Consider the following 14,734-nt stretch of genomic DNA (forward strand, 5'->3'; position numbering starts at 1 on the left):
CCAGGTTGCTTTTCTCTTTGATTACTTTCCATCCGTTGTTTCTTGTCTTGTCCTCTGGTACTTTGGAAAATAAGTTGACCCCCTCTTCTTTTTGGCAGCCCCTCAAATACTGGAATACTGCTATCATGTCACCCCTAGTCCTTTTCTCTAGGCTGGCCAAACCCAAATCCGTCAACCATTCTTCATTTGTTTTAGTCTCCAGTCCTTTAATCATCTTACTTGCTCTTCTTTGCATTTTTTCCAAAGTCTCAATATCTTTTTTTTTAATGAGGTTACCAAAACTGGATGCAGTTTTCTAGGTATAGCCTTACTAAGGCTGTATAAAGTAGTACTAATACTTTACATGATTTTGATTCTATGCCTCTCCTTATACCACCAAGGATTGTATTACCCTATTGCTGGCTCATGTTTCAGTGATTGTCCAAGGTCCCTCTCACAGCTACTGTTATTGAGTCAGGTTTTGCCTAGTTTGTACTTGTACCTTTGGTTTTTCTTGCCTAAGTGTAAAACCTTGCTTTTCTCCACATTAAATTTTATGTTGTTTAATAGGATCCATTATTCAAGTCTGAACATGTCTTCTGGGATGTTGGCTATCCCTGCCAGCTTAGTGTCATCTGCAAATTTGATGAGTTCTCTTTCTATTCACTCATCTAAGTCATTTATGAAAATATTGAAGAGTACTAGGCCTAAGACAGAGCGTTGTAGTACTCCACTGCTTATGTCCCTCCATGTAGTTGTAGTACCATTAAGAATTATTCATTGAGTGGTTTATCGGCCAGTTACAAATCCACCTGGTGGTGATGATATCTACCCCATATTTATCTAGCTTACAAAGAAATAGTATACTATGTCCACAGCATTTTGCTGGTATACTAATTTAGTCACTTTGTCAAAAAATAAAATAAGATTGGTTTGGCATGACCTGTTTTTAACACACCCATGCTGGATCCTAGTTATAGCTTTATTTGTTTTGAGATGTTCACAGATCTGATTTTTTATTATCTTTTCCATGATCTTCCCAGGTATTGATACCAGACTGATTGGTCTGTAGTTTCCTGGATCTGAGGTTTTATTTTCCATCATTTTTTCATCATCTCTGACAAGAGATTTGCATCTCATCTAAAAATTATACTGAGGAAAGCTCCTTGATAAAACATCTCTATATTGGTTTCAGAAACTTGTGGAGCCTGGATTGTATTTACTTGGTACTTTGGTTATTCTGCTGCTTTGAGTCACCCTTTGTAGTGAGTAAAAGGAGAAAAAGCAATTCAGTTTTGATTTTTGAAGGTCAGTTCATATGTCATGGGGGGTTGACGAACTGACCTAGTTGCTGATTTTGGAGAAAGCAGTCCCACTGGGCCAGCCTAGTATGTAGGTGTTAGGGACTAGAACCCTGAGGGAGACACATATCTTCATTCTGCTCTTAGGGACTAGAACCTTGAGGGAGACTCATATCCTGATTCTGCTGTTAGGGATTAGAACCCTGAGGAAGACTCATTATGCTGGTCTAGCTTAAAATTTGGACCAAGAGTAGAACAAGGAATAAAATCTGTGCATATTGAGAGTGAATGAAGTGGGTCCATTCCTTACCCCTTAGTTGATCTAAGATGAAATAGAAAAGATGGCAGATTGCTTTGCTTTTGAGGACAAAAATAAGTGCTTACTTTGAAGGGATTTTTTTTTCTGATGTTAACCCTATACTGACATATCAGCTGGTCAATTATATTCACCAAGTTATACAACTGCACAGAACTTTTTATTAGATCTATTGTTTGTTGCCCTATTCTTTTTTTTCCTTTCCCCAATAACAAATTGTAGTATTACACTGTGTCTCTTTTTGTTCTATTCTTTTATGGTAAATGCTGGTGAATGACTGTAAAAAATATTTTATTTCATTTGGTTTTATCATAGATTCGGGAAAATGGAACATCACGTGAAAGCAGCAGGAAGAAAAGTGTCAACCTGCATTTTATTTGCCTGGCATTTTTGTTATTCTGCTTCTGTGAGCCAACCTTTGTAGTCAGTAAAAGGGGAAAAAAGCAATTCAGTTTTTATTTTTGAAGGTCAGTTCAGTTGTCATGAGGGCTGATGAAGTGACCTGCTTGCTGATTTTGGAGAAAGCAGTCCCACTGGGCCAGCCTATTATATAGATGTTAGGGACTAGAACCCTGCAGGAGACTCATTATCCTCATGAGGCTGTTAGGGACTAGAACCCTGAGGGAAATGCATTTGGCTGGTTTACCTTAAAATTTGGTGAAACAAGAGACAGAGGGTGGAGGGAAATTGGAAGGATAAGTTAAGTACCCAAAGTAGATGTCACTTCCTGATTGGATAAACAGAAAACAAAAATACTTGTTAAGATTATGGCTTTTGTATATTATAAAACATAAAATATATCTTAACATAGGTGACCATAACAAATCTTTTAAAATAAATGAAGAATTAAAAGGAATTATGTTGAGCTATGGAATGTTTTTGAGAAATGACAATCTGACAATATCTCTTTGTCCTTTTAAAAAATTTACACAAGGACTCGAAGCCATACTCTGAAAAAACCAGAGTTAAACAGTATGATTTCAGATCAGTAAAGAAATGAGACAACACTGTACTCTCCCTTCTTATTTATTCATCTCGTATATTGAACGGATATTGAAGAAATGTAGATTAGAAGGCAAATAACATGGTTTTCAATTGCTGGAGGAAACATCAGTAACCTTCACTCTGCTATTTATTGATAGTAAGATTAATCACATGGGAGGGAAAAAATCTTTGAACAAATAACTGTTTGCAATGTCTTATTTTAACTTAGCAATAATTTGGATAAAATATAACTGCCAAAATCAAGATCACTCATTGTTTTTCAACATTAGATGCTCCTTCGCGTTCATGTCAGGTCTCAGAATGATGATATAACATTTGGGGACAAAGATGCAGCCAAGTAAGCCGAGGCTGGAGGTCAGGATGGAGAAGATCTGCACAGCCACCATGTATTTTCCTTTGGTGCTCAGGTAGGTGGGGACAAAAGAAACCCAAACACTGCAGAAGAGCAGCATGCTGAAGGTGATCCACTTGGCTTCGTTGAAGCCACCTGGTAGTTTCCGGGCTAGAAAAGCCACCAAGAAACAGATGGAAGCCAGAAAGCCCAAGTAGCCAAGGGCAGAATAGAACATGATGACTGAACCTTCATTGCATTGCAGTAGGATCTGCCCTTTTTGGGAATATAAGTCAGAATCTGGGAATGGGGGAAAGATTCCCAGCCATATGAAACAGATGCCCACCTGAACACCAGAGCAGGAGAAGATGATGAAATTGGCCAAAGATTTCCCCAGCCATTTCCTCATTTTGCTTCCTGGCTTTGTGGCCAGAAATGCCATCACCACCATGATAGTCTTAGCCAGCAAGGATGACACAGCAACTGAGAAAACAATACTGAAGGCAGTTTGTCGAAGAAGGCATGTCACTTTCTTGGGTTGACCAATGAATAGAAGGGAAGTCAAGAAGGAAAGCAAGAGAAAGATCAGGAGAATATAGGTGAGATCACGGTTGTTAGCTTTGACTATGGGAGTTTCTCGATATTTAATAAAAATTCCTAGAACTAAGGCAGTGGTAAGAGACAAAAAAAGGGTAGAGACACCCAGGATGAGACCTAAGTTTTCTCTGTATGACAGGAAAGTTATAACTTTGGCAACACACTGATCCCGCTTCTCGTTGGAGAAATGGTCATCTGGACATTTTGCACATTGGGCTACATCTGGAAAACACAACTGCTTTTTAAATAGTGATTCAATGACATTCAGTACATCATGACCAAACAACCAGAAGCAGGATGTGGATAGAGCAATGAAGATTTTCTCTTTCTCTCTCTATTTTTAAAGAAATTATATTATTAGAATAATGAAATGCAAGGAAAAATGCTTAATTACTAAGAATGAATAAAGTAGTTAATTATGTTTATGGAAACCATTTCTCTCTTTCCTTTCGTTATTTCATTATATCCCCAAACACACAAACACAAACACACCACTTCCACACATAATCTATTTGTTTCTCTGAGTGTGTGTGTTTTACTTTAAAGTGTAAAGATTCTTGCTGGCATCTGATATTAGGTTTGATTCATCTCACAATTTCTGGTTAAACATCATGTTCTAAAGCTTTAAATATAACCTGCTGTTCAATGTGTTCCACATACGGGAGCTATTCTTTTTAAAAGTTGCTTACACTTCATCACAGATTCTGTAGTTCAGCGTTTTCAACCTTCACAACATTAAGACGTGTACTTCAATTCCCAGAATTCCTCAGCCAGAATTCCCCAATTCCCTGAATTCCATGGCTCCTGAGGAATTCTGGGAGTTCATGTCCACATGACTTAATGTTGCCAAGAATCACTGCTGTAGGTATTGTCAAGTGTCATTGCTGCATATTCTCCAAATTGACCTACCAATCTGACATCACTGCCAAAATATCTATTTTTCCAATTCTCTCCTAACTTTCTTCTTGCGACTGCCAGAAAAAATAGGGTTAGGGTTAGCATTTTTTTTATTATTATTATTTTGCTTTTTGAAACTATACCTATAAAGAATATTTGTGATTTCAGTTCATTTTGTATAGGATTTTCTTGAATAATTTGATGTATTTCATTCCAATGCTTTTGAGGTTTTTTTGCATAACCACTACAGATGATAAAGTGTTCCTTTTTCTCATGGCTTTTCCAACATTAAATGTTCTATTATTTGTTTATTTTGCAATTGTTGATGTAGCTATAGAACATTTGAAAAACATTTGCAGCAATTTCCCCTTAAATTATAACTTGGCGTGAATTTTCTATATTTTTCTTTTTAAAAGCTCTTCTCATTTTTGTATTGTGCTTAATTGTTTGACATTTTGCATCCATTTTATCATAAAAATGTTTATTTTTTTCCATCTCCATGTTGTATTTCAAAAACAATTTATATATGGTTCTTAATCATAAATCTTGTTTTCTATATGTGTTTCAAATGCTATCGTGTTTCTTAAGGTCTCTCAATCTTTTTGAAAAATTGCTTGTTATTGTTTCAGCAACTTGTGAAAACATTCACAATGGTGAATTTTACCTTCACTGAACAGTTCTTGCAGTGTTTTTAGTCTGTTTCCTGAGTCTAGATGTAGCATATTGGCATATGAGAACAAATCTTGCTAATACCAGAGCTGTGGTGGCACAGTGATTAGAATGCAGTATTGCAGTCTAACTCTGCCCACAGCCTGGAGTTTGATATTGACCAGCTCAAGGTTGAATTAGTCTTCCATCCTTTCGAGATCAGTAAAACGAGGACCCAGATTTTTGAGGGGCAATATGTTGATTCTGTAAACTGCTTAGAGCATGCTGTGAAGCACTATGAAGTAATATATAAGTCTAAGTGCAGTTCCTATTGCTACTATATTATCCTTAGAATAAAAGACTAGTGCTGCTTCTTTGTTCTTGAATTACCTACCTTCCTGCACAGAGATAGTTCCTTCAATACATGGAGAACAGTCATAGCAGCAAAATGGTTCTCCCTCTCTTGTCAGCTTGGTATATCCTGGGAGGCAACTTTCCATACACCTAGAAAAGGGGGCCTTCTGAACAGAAAGAAAAATCAGAGAAATATATGAATGAGGGGATTACTTCTAAAAATGGAAGCGAGCACCAAAGTGCGTTCATGAATTCAAGAAGGTACTTTCAAGATATTTTTCCAAATACAATGAAAATATTTTTGTTTAGTGAAATTTCTCCACTAGCAGTTTCATTTCAGCAGGCTATAATCTCAGAGTCCCCTTAATGTTCAGAAAAAGCTGCTGACTCTCCAGTCCAATCATCATTATCCCGGGATTTTTCTGCATTTGGGCTTCAGATCCTATCAGATTCAGCCAACTGATCAATGTTACAAAACTGTGGAAAGTCTAGTCCAAAGGTTGGAAAAGAAAGAGTTACTTCATCTTATCTTAGCAATTGCTAGAACATCATCTGTCACAACATTTCCTCTGCCTTCTTACAATATGTATTTCTTAGATCTCAATTTACTATCAACTCAGTCTCAAAGGAGACTCCAGTTCTAAAAAAACATTGAATGATTCAATAGAAGAAAATCTGTGTAACTCAGTGTTGAATTGTAAACTCCTTGATGCTCTCTGGTTTTAACTGCCTGTTTGCAGTTATTTCATTATTTGAGTAAATAACATTATCACTGCTATCATCAGGCACTGATGATGTTACTTAGTTGGGAAATTAACCAATGAAATTACCTGCAAACAAACAACCAAGCTCAGAGAACACCAAAGATTCCCCTGAATAAAACGCCCTACCGTAAGTCCCTCAGTGTCAAAGGCCAGTTCCCTGGTTTATGATGCTCCTAAGTTTCCTTACGTGCTACAAGCAGCATTGGCCTAGCCAACAACATGTTTTCCATTCTACACCATTCTTTCCCATCGTAAGAAATAGATTTTTTTTAAGTATTTTATTAGTTTTCTATCATTACAATTCATTTGTGCTTAATGAACAATGTGTTGTCTGGGTTGATTTTTGCCTAGTCATATTGGTTAAATTCTTACTCTCTGCCCTGCTTTTCAAATCATTGATAAAATAAGTTCTATATTTGAAAGTATTCTGTATCTTCTTTTCCTTTGATTCTCAATGTGAGTCTATCCATTTCTGCACAGTCCAAAATGTTCTTCATTATTGCTTCTTTTAATTGTGCTATCTCATTTTTCCAGTGCAGTGCAAATACATGTAATGTTAAATATACATTTTGTTTATCAAACTTTTCTAGCATTATGCCTAGTTAAAAAAAAAAAATCAGGTTTAAAATCTACATGTTTTCCTAACATCTTTTTTCATCAAGTATGTATTTTAGTTCAAAAGTTTTTTATTTATTTATTTATTTATTTATTTCTAAAATTTATATGCCACCCAATCCCAAGGGACTCAAGGCGGTGCACAAAATTAAAACAATAATATGACAATAAAACAATAAAATAAATACATTCATACAGTGTGTCCGATCATATCCCGCCCCCCCCCCCTTGGACATCAGCCCCAGGCCTGCCGGAACAGGAGAGTTTTAATGGCTTTCTTAAAGGCCAGTAGGGTGGGAGTAGTTCGAACCTCGGGGGGAAGTTGATTCCACCAGGTCGGAGCTACCACAGAAAAGGCCCTTCCCTGAGGGCCTGCCAGCTGACATTGTCTGGCCAACGTGACCTGAAGGAGGCCCAATCTGTGGGACCTCACCGGTCTCTGAGAACTGTGCGGCAGTATGCGGTCCTGTAAGTAACCTGGCCCTATGCCATGAAGGGCTTTAAAGGTGATAACCAACACCTTGAATTGGGTCCAGAGACCCACAGGAAGCCAGTGCAGCTCGCGGAGGATAGGTGACACGTGGGCATACCTTGGAGTGCCCACAATCGCTCTCGTGGCTGCATTCTGAACAAACTGCACCCTCCGAACGCTCTTCAAGGGTAGCCCCATGTAGAGCGCGTTACAGTAATCCAGTCTTGAGATGACAAGGGCATAAGTGACTTTGAGTAAAGCCTCCCGGTCTGCTTTTACACATGTCCACCACAAGTGATAATATGTACTGGGATTTTGATTACATTTCCAACGTTTGCTAGACATATTTTTAAACATTTTTGCTAATCTAACAGTAGCAATTTCAATCAAGAATCTTTTCAATCTCTCTGCTATTACTGAGGCAAAAAATGTATAATCCACATTTAATAATAATATTGGTCTGTAATTTTTCATCTGTGTCAAATCTGAACCTTCTCTTCATATTAAAGTAATACTTGCTTCCATCCTCTAATAATACCTCATTACACACTTTCTTCATTGGTAGGCTTAATGTATCTTGGATATATTTGCAAACCTCTCCGGGTAGCACATCCAGTCCTGGTATTTTATCGTTTTTCTGCCTTTTTATAGCTTCTATGATTTCCATCAGTGTAATTTTTTCATTTAATATATTTTTTAGGTTTTCTGATATTTTTGGTAGGTTTGCATTTTCCAAGTATTGTATCATTTTTTTCTTGAGAAATTCCTTCTACATCATATAATTTTTCATAAAATTCTTTGTTTTTTTAATTGCATCAGTTTGAAATTGTATGTCACCCTTCTCATCTTGTAGTTTATTATCAGTTTCTTCTCTCTTTCTTTTTTCAGTTTATATGCCAACCATTTTCCCAGCTTGTTTTTATTTTCAAAAAAGTTTTGTTTTATCCTTTTTATTTGTAGAGCCAATGCTTCTGACTCTATTAAATTTAATTTATGTTTCATTGTCTCCATTTGTCTTTTCACAATTTTCTTTTGTGGATGTATTTGTAATTCTAACTCCAGTTTCTTGAATTCTTCTCTGTTATGTTTTTTTTTTGTTCTTTTTAGCCATATATGTTATAGCTAATCCTCTAAAATACTGTACTTTCTGGCGTATAAGATGACTTCCGCAAGCATTAAAATAGGTGCCGAAGTCGGGGGTCGTCTTATACGCTGAGTTGTCTTATTTGCCAGAATATACAGTACGCTTTGGCTATGTCCCATACATTCTGAATTGATATTGTTTCCCTTATAGTTTCTTTAAAGAAAAACTCCATTTCCTTTATTGCTAATTCTACAAATTGTTTCTCTTTTAACAAAGATTGATTTAAAGTCTATCTTGATTTCTTCTTTACCTCTTTCCGGGTCAGCATTATTGGATTATGATCCACCCAAATGTTAGGTTTTACCTCAATCTCATATATATTAGTACTTAATTAATTCTAGGCCAAGATTTATGTCTAATCAAATAAAACATGTACTGGGTCTTTTTTGGGTTACTTTCTGTCTAAGTATCCTGTATGGAAATTTCTTCTGTCATTCTAAAAAACACCTTAGGGAGTGTCTTTTTTCCCCTTTCCTCTCTTTTGCTGTTTCTATAATCTAACTTTCTATCTACAATTGCATTAAAATCTCCTATCAAACAAATGCTTTGATGTTCCATTTCCAATATTTTCCTTTGTAATTTTTGATATAATTCTTCTTGTTTGTTATTTGGTGCATATATTGCTACCATCAGTATCTGGTTTTGATTTATCATTATTTCTACCATTAGGATTCCTCCTTCTTTATCTGAGTAGACCTGTTTGGATTCCAATGTCTCTTTTATATATAAAGTGGCCCCTCTTTTCTTTTGAGATGCTGATGTAAAATAAAGTTTCCCAATTTTGGAATATTCCAGCAATTTATAGTGTTGGTTTTTTATATGTGTTTCTTGGTGACAAATTATATCTATTTTTAGCTTCCGTAATCGTGCAAAAAATATTTCTTTATGATGGGATTTCAGTTCATTTATATTCATTGAGAAAATTCCACTTTCTTTCTCCATCTTCTTTACTTATATTTAGGTTTTATTCACCTAGTGGATAATTCCTGTCTCTGTTCTTTTATTACCTACTCTCTTTCTTGATCTGTGTTTTCTTTTTTTTCTTCTTCTTCTTCTCTTTGTATGGGTGTCTCTTCTGTTACTAACTTTCTCTGTATTTCATCTTCCCTATCCCCTTGTGGTTCTTGTGTTTTCTCTTCAAGAAAACTTCTGTATGTCTCATAGAACTCTGTTGCCTTAAAGATGGAGTCCAATCTATAAGTTTTCACATCCCAATTTATTAATATTCCCTCCAGGACCAACCATCTGAAATTCACTCCTTTTTCATTTAATTTTATAATCAAAAATTGGTAGTATTTTTGAGAATCTCTTATCCTCCTAGAGATCTGTTCAGAACCACAATTTCTTTTTTTTTCTATACATCATCATCTCATCTCTCACTCTCTTCAATATTTCATCTCTCATTGTTTTTTCACAAATCTAACGTGAACCTAGGGAGTCTATGTCTCCTTGTGTAGCTTGAGTTAATTCTATATACCTGATCCAATTCTCCTTCCATCTCATTTTTTTCACTTCTACTGCCTCAGCAAACAAATTAGTAATCATTTCTATTAGGACTTCCTCCTTATCTTCAGGTATGTTCTGTTCTTTTAAAAAGTGTGATCTTTTTCCATTTCCAGAATTATGATTGTATCTTCCTAGCTGTCAGTACCTCTTGGACAGAGTGCATGAATGCAGTCCGTCTTTCTTCTGTGGGTTTGGAGGGATTTCCTCAGATCAAATGGGATAATTGCCATCTGCCCATGATCAACAAGGGTTTCCTCCTTTATTGTTGCCTCTCTGGGGTGACCTTTGGCCTTTTGGGGCTCCCTGGCAGAAGAAAACAAGCTGTTTCACTACAACGTCAAACCAAATATCCCTTATCATAAGAATAGATCTTTTGAGAGGACCAGGAGAAATAGTGTCTCCTTCAACTTGTCCTTTTAGCAGTGGTGACTCTCCATCTGAGTTAAAAGACTGATAAACCAAAAAATCACATGGATACATCGGAACAGGTGAACAATAAAACCCACATAGAGGCAGACTTGGTTACCTGGTTAAAAGATGTTGGCCATATGATGGCGCTCTCATCCACAGAGATCTTGATGTCTGAAGACTTCTTTTTCAACATTCCCAATTATCACCCCAGCAGCAGATTTGTTGGGAAATATTGCCCAGTCCATGATATTAAAGTCAGCAGTGGGAATTCCATACTCATTCAAATAAACGTCATTTACAGAAAAATTGTAAATCTGGAAGTTTCTTAGAAATGGATGGAGCTGAAAAGACATGGAGAATCACCCTTGCAATGTATACATTCTCATTTGAGCACTAAGTCAAAACAGAGGTACTTTATCCTAATGCTTCTCTCTGCAAATGTGGTAGGAAGAGTATATTTTTCACTTTAATTACATCTCTCCCTCTCTTTCCCACTCCCATTGTTTCTTCCAGGCTCTTTCCACTCTGTCTGTCTGTCTATGTCTGTCTGTCTCCCCTTCTCACATACATACAGATCATTTTAATTTATTATTTTAGCCTGCTCTTCTTTATGACATTTGTAAGCTCAGATCCCAAACATGTTGTGCAACAATGGTGGAAGCTCAATAGAGCATGATGGTTATTGTCACATCCTTGTTTTTGTTAATTGCAAAGTCATGTCCGACCCATCGTCACCCCATGGACAATGTTCCTCCAGGTCTTCCTGTCCTCTACCTTCTTCTGGAGTCCATTTAAGTTCACACCTACTGCTTCAGTGACTCCATCCAGCCACCTCATTCTCTGTTGTCCCCTTCTTGTGTTGCCCTCAATCTTTCCCAGCATTAGGCCCTTCTCCAGTGAGCCCTTCCTTCTCATTAGTTGGCCAAAGTATTTGAGTTTCATCTTCAGGATCTGGCCTTCTAAAGAGCAGTCGGGGTTGATCTCTTCTAGGACTGACCAGTTTGAACGCCTTGCAGTCCAAGGGATTCGCAGGAGTCTTCTCCATCATCATATTTCAAAGGCCTCAATTCTTTGTCGCTCAGCCTTTCTTATGGTCCAATTTTCACATCCATACATTGCAACTGGGAAAACCATGGCCTTAACTGTATGCACTTTTGTTGGCAGGGCGATGTCTCTGCTTTTTAGTATGCTGTCTAGATTTGCCATAGCTTTCCTCCCCAGGAGCAAGCGTCTTTTAATTTCTTGGCTGCAGTCCCCATCTGAGGTGACCTTGGAGCCCAGGAAAATAAAATCTGTCACTACATCCATTTCTTCCCCATCCTTTGCCAGGAATTGAGAGGCCCGGATGCCATGATTTTGGTTTTCTTAATGTTGAGTTTCAAGCCAACTTTTGCACTCTCCTTCTTCATCCGCATTAAGAGGCTCTTTAATTCCTCTTCACATTCTGCCATTAGAATGGTATCATCTGCCTATCTTAGGTTGTTGATATTTCTCCCGGCAATCTTAATTTTAATTTTTTGATTCATCTAGCCCTGCCTTTCTCATGATGTGCTCTGCATATAAGTTAAATAAACAGTATACAGCCTTGCCAGACTCCTTTCCAATTTTGAACCAATCAGTGGTTCCGTGTCCAGTTCTCACTGTTGCTTCTTGACCCACATATAGGTTTCTCAGGAGACAAATAAGATGGTCTGGTACTCCCATCTCTTTAAGAACTTGCCACAATTTGTTGTGATCCACACAATCAAAGTCTTTAGCATAGTCAATGAAGCGGACGTAGATGTTTTTCTGGAACACCCTAGCTTTCTCCATGATCCAGCGTATGTTGGCAATTTGATCTCTAGTTCCTCTGCCTCTTCGAAATCTTGCCTGTACTTCTGGTAGTTCTCAGTCAACATACTGATGGAGTCTAGCTTGTAGGATGTTAAAAAGTGTAAAAAATGTAAAAACTGTCACATCCTACTGTTATTTATTCAACAATTGTGAAAAGAAACTTCCAGTCTCTTGAAACATCATATCCTAAGGTCACAAGCATCCTGAATCAGCACACCAGGTTTAATCTAGAAGATTCAGCAACACAATCTATTTGTTTGGTTAGAACAAATATTAGAAACAGGCAATTGTTGTTAGGTCATCCCCATATGATGATACTTATCTTTAATGTAACATTTAAGAATTGAAAGGGAACCATCAGCAACATTTTGAAGAAGCATTACCTGCCATGGCTGTACCATCTGGAGTGTCTGGTGGTCCCCAGCAGGCATCCTCCTCTTACTCATTTGGGAGGAAAAGGCAGCACTGAGGATCCTGGCCACAACCTGGATTGTTGTGGAAATACTGGAGCCATCCTCAGACAGGATTCTTCCAACAAGATCCGGGGATGGGATTTCCCAAGTCTCTTTTTCCAGGCATCTCTTCCAAACTTTCTTAGACAACAAAGGGCTTGAATAAGAACACAAAAATGCTGCCTTTCCAAACTTTCCTGTAGCAGAATAATGTGAATTAAAATCATAATATTGTGTCCTTTTCTTTGCCTTAGTTGAGAAGGATAATAAAAGATGGTTATGCTGGAGATTAACCAATTGGTAAAATAATCTCACATTTAAATCTGACAAAGCTGTAGCAATCCATACTTTTTCCTCAAACAGGATTTTTCTCTTTTCAATGTCTCGTATTACCACTGCTAGTATTAATGAGGACTGAGAGTCCAACTGACAAACAATACTTTTCACTTTAGTGTCGCTAAAATATTCAAGGATGTCCTTTTCCCTCCCTTCTCTAATAACCATGGGTAAGATTTCTGAAAAGGCAACACAGACACCTTTCCTTACAGCTTCTGGCACAAAAGTTCTTCTGAACCGTTCTCCACTTTCATTGTCCGGAGCAACGAGGCCGATCCATGTCCATCGGAAATGCAGGAGCAACTTGATAATTGCCAAGTGAGGAGGTTCTTGTTTTGGACTCACTTGGTAGAAAAAAGGGAAATGATGTTTCTGCTCTGGAATGTGGCTGATGACCCCATAGTTGATCTAAGATGAAACACAAAAGATGGTTGATTGCTTTGCTTTTAAGGACAAAAATAAGTTCTTATCTCTAAGGGATTTTTTTTTGATGTTAACTCTATACTGACATATCAGCTGGTCAATTATATTCACCAAGTTATACAACTGCACAGAACTTTTCATTAGATATGCTGTTTTATTTTCCTTTTCTTTTTTCCTTTCCCCAATAACAAATTGCTGTATTACAGTGTTTCTCTTTTTGCTGTACTCTTGTATTATAAAGGCTTTGAAAATATATATCATTTGATTTGATTTGATCATAGATTGGGGAAAATGGAATGTCACGTGATGGCAGCAGAAAAAAAATATGTCAACTGGGTATGTTTTCATTGTCTTTGTGCAAGTAGGGAAAAACTCTCTTAAAGTAACATTTGCCTATGTTATTTCCATTACAATCCTTAGAGATTTTGTTTGGAATTGGTTGGATTAAGGGTAAAAAGATGTTTTTGTCTGCCAAGACATGAGACTGCAGTGACCAGAAGACAGGGAAAAGAGGCAGAAGGGGGGGGGGGAAGAGGATGCAAATTCCATGCAAAATATGGTTGAGAGCACTTCAGATGAGCTATGGGTGAAGATTCGTTCAGTTGGAAAATCTCTGTGTAACCTGTATATCTTATAAAAAAATCAAGATATGCAATGATGTAAGAATGAAGAAATGTATTTGAATGCCTGATGAAAATATTATATTTCAGGAGTCCTATAAGCTCTGTCATCTGACTCATTTTATTCATTATTTGACCCCTTTTGGATTATCAGTAGACTTTACAAAATTAAATTAGTTTCAGTATTCATTCCTACTTGTGGAATTTTGTAGATGCCTAGCATAGTTGAAATGGAAGTAAAGAGCTCCGAATCAGTCTCTTCAAGCACAGCCAGAAGATTATTTTGTCTTCCACAACTGAAGTTTGGGACATTCTCTTGCCCTGTAGACAGCAAGTCCATCATGACCTCATATGTTATCCTTGCATTGAAAAAGTTCTCATAGATGCTGTAGCCCAGGGTGATGTTGGGTAGCAGCTTTGGATTCTGGTTGATCTCATGAATGGCAAAGAAGAAGGGCAGGACATGACAGAAGCTCATACTCTGTATACTGCAAGATAAGAGACTGCAGTTGGTTTTCATCTTCAGTTCATAAAAACACATCATACTTCCTGAAGCTGTTCCTTTAAGGACAGTTGGATTGCTGTCTTATTAGTCTAGTACACAAATTTGACAATCTAATAATCTGAAATTAGTGATGGAATGCATCACCTTCTAATGTATCTCTAATGCTGTAGCCCAGTGTGACCTTTGGTAACAGCTTTGTGTTCTGGTTGACCCCATGAAGGAGAA

General features: G+C 37.2%; 1 protein-coding gene across 1 annotated transcript; it reads right to left on the bottom strand.

Moving 5' to 3' along the window:
• Positions 1–2,846: 2,846 nt before the first annotated feature.
• Positions 2,847–14,545, bottom strand: LOC120313430 (vomeronasal type-2 receptor 26-like). The gene is made up of 6 exons (XM_039355344.1): positions 14,201–14,545; positions 12,941–13,369; positions 12,679–12,822; positions 9,435–9,598; positions 5,469–5,578; positions 2,847–3,751 (listed from the first exon to the last, which is right to left on the bottom strand). The coding sequence occupies exons 1-6, from the start codon at positions 14,543–14,545 to the stop codon at positions 2,847–2,849; spliced, it is 2,097 nt and encodes a 698-aa protein (XP_039211278.1).
• Positions 14,546–14,734: the final 189 nt, after the last annotated feature.

This window comes from Crotalus tigris, unplaced genomic scaffold, assembly GCF_016545835.1.
Source record: "Crotalus tigris isolate CLP2741 ecotype Arizona unplaced genomic scaffold, ASM1654583v1 scf7180000018682.9941245338:1185362, whole genome shotgun sequence".
Lineage (NCBI taxonomy): Eukaryota > Metazoa > Chordata > Lepidosauria > Squamata > Viperidae > Crotalus > Crotalus tigris.

Bases quoted from the DNA above. Each gene is read 5' to 3' on its own strand.
- LOC120313430 (XM_039355344.1), bottom strand. From the start codon at position 14,545: ATGTGTTTTTATGAACTGAAGATGAAAACCAACTGCAGTCTCTTATCT. The intron at 13,370-14,200 runs GTAGGAATGAAT...GTTTCATCTTAG, and splicing joins GCATCTACAAAATTCCACAA to ATCAACTATGGGGTCATCAG. The intron at 9,599-12,678 runs GTATTTCCACAA...TCCATCTTTAAG, and splicing joins CCTGTCTGAGGATGGCTCCA to GCAACAGAGTTCTATGAGAC.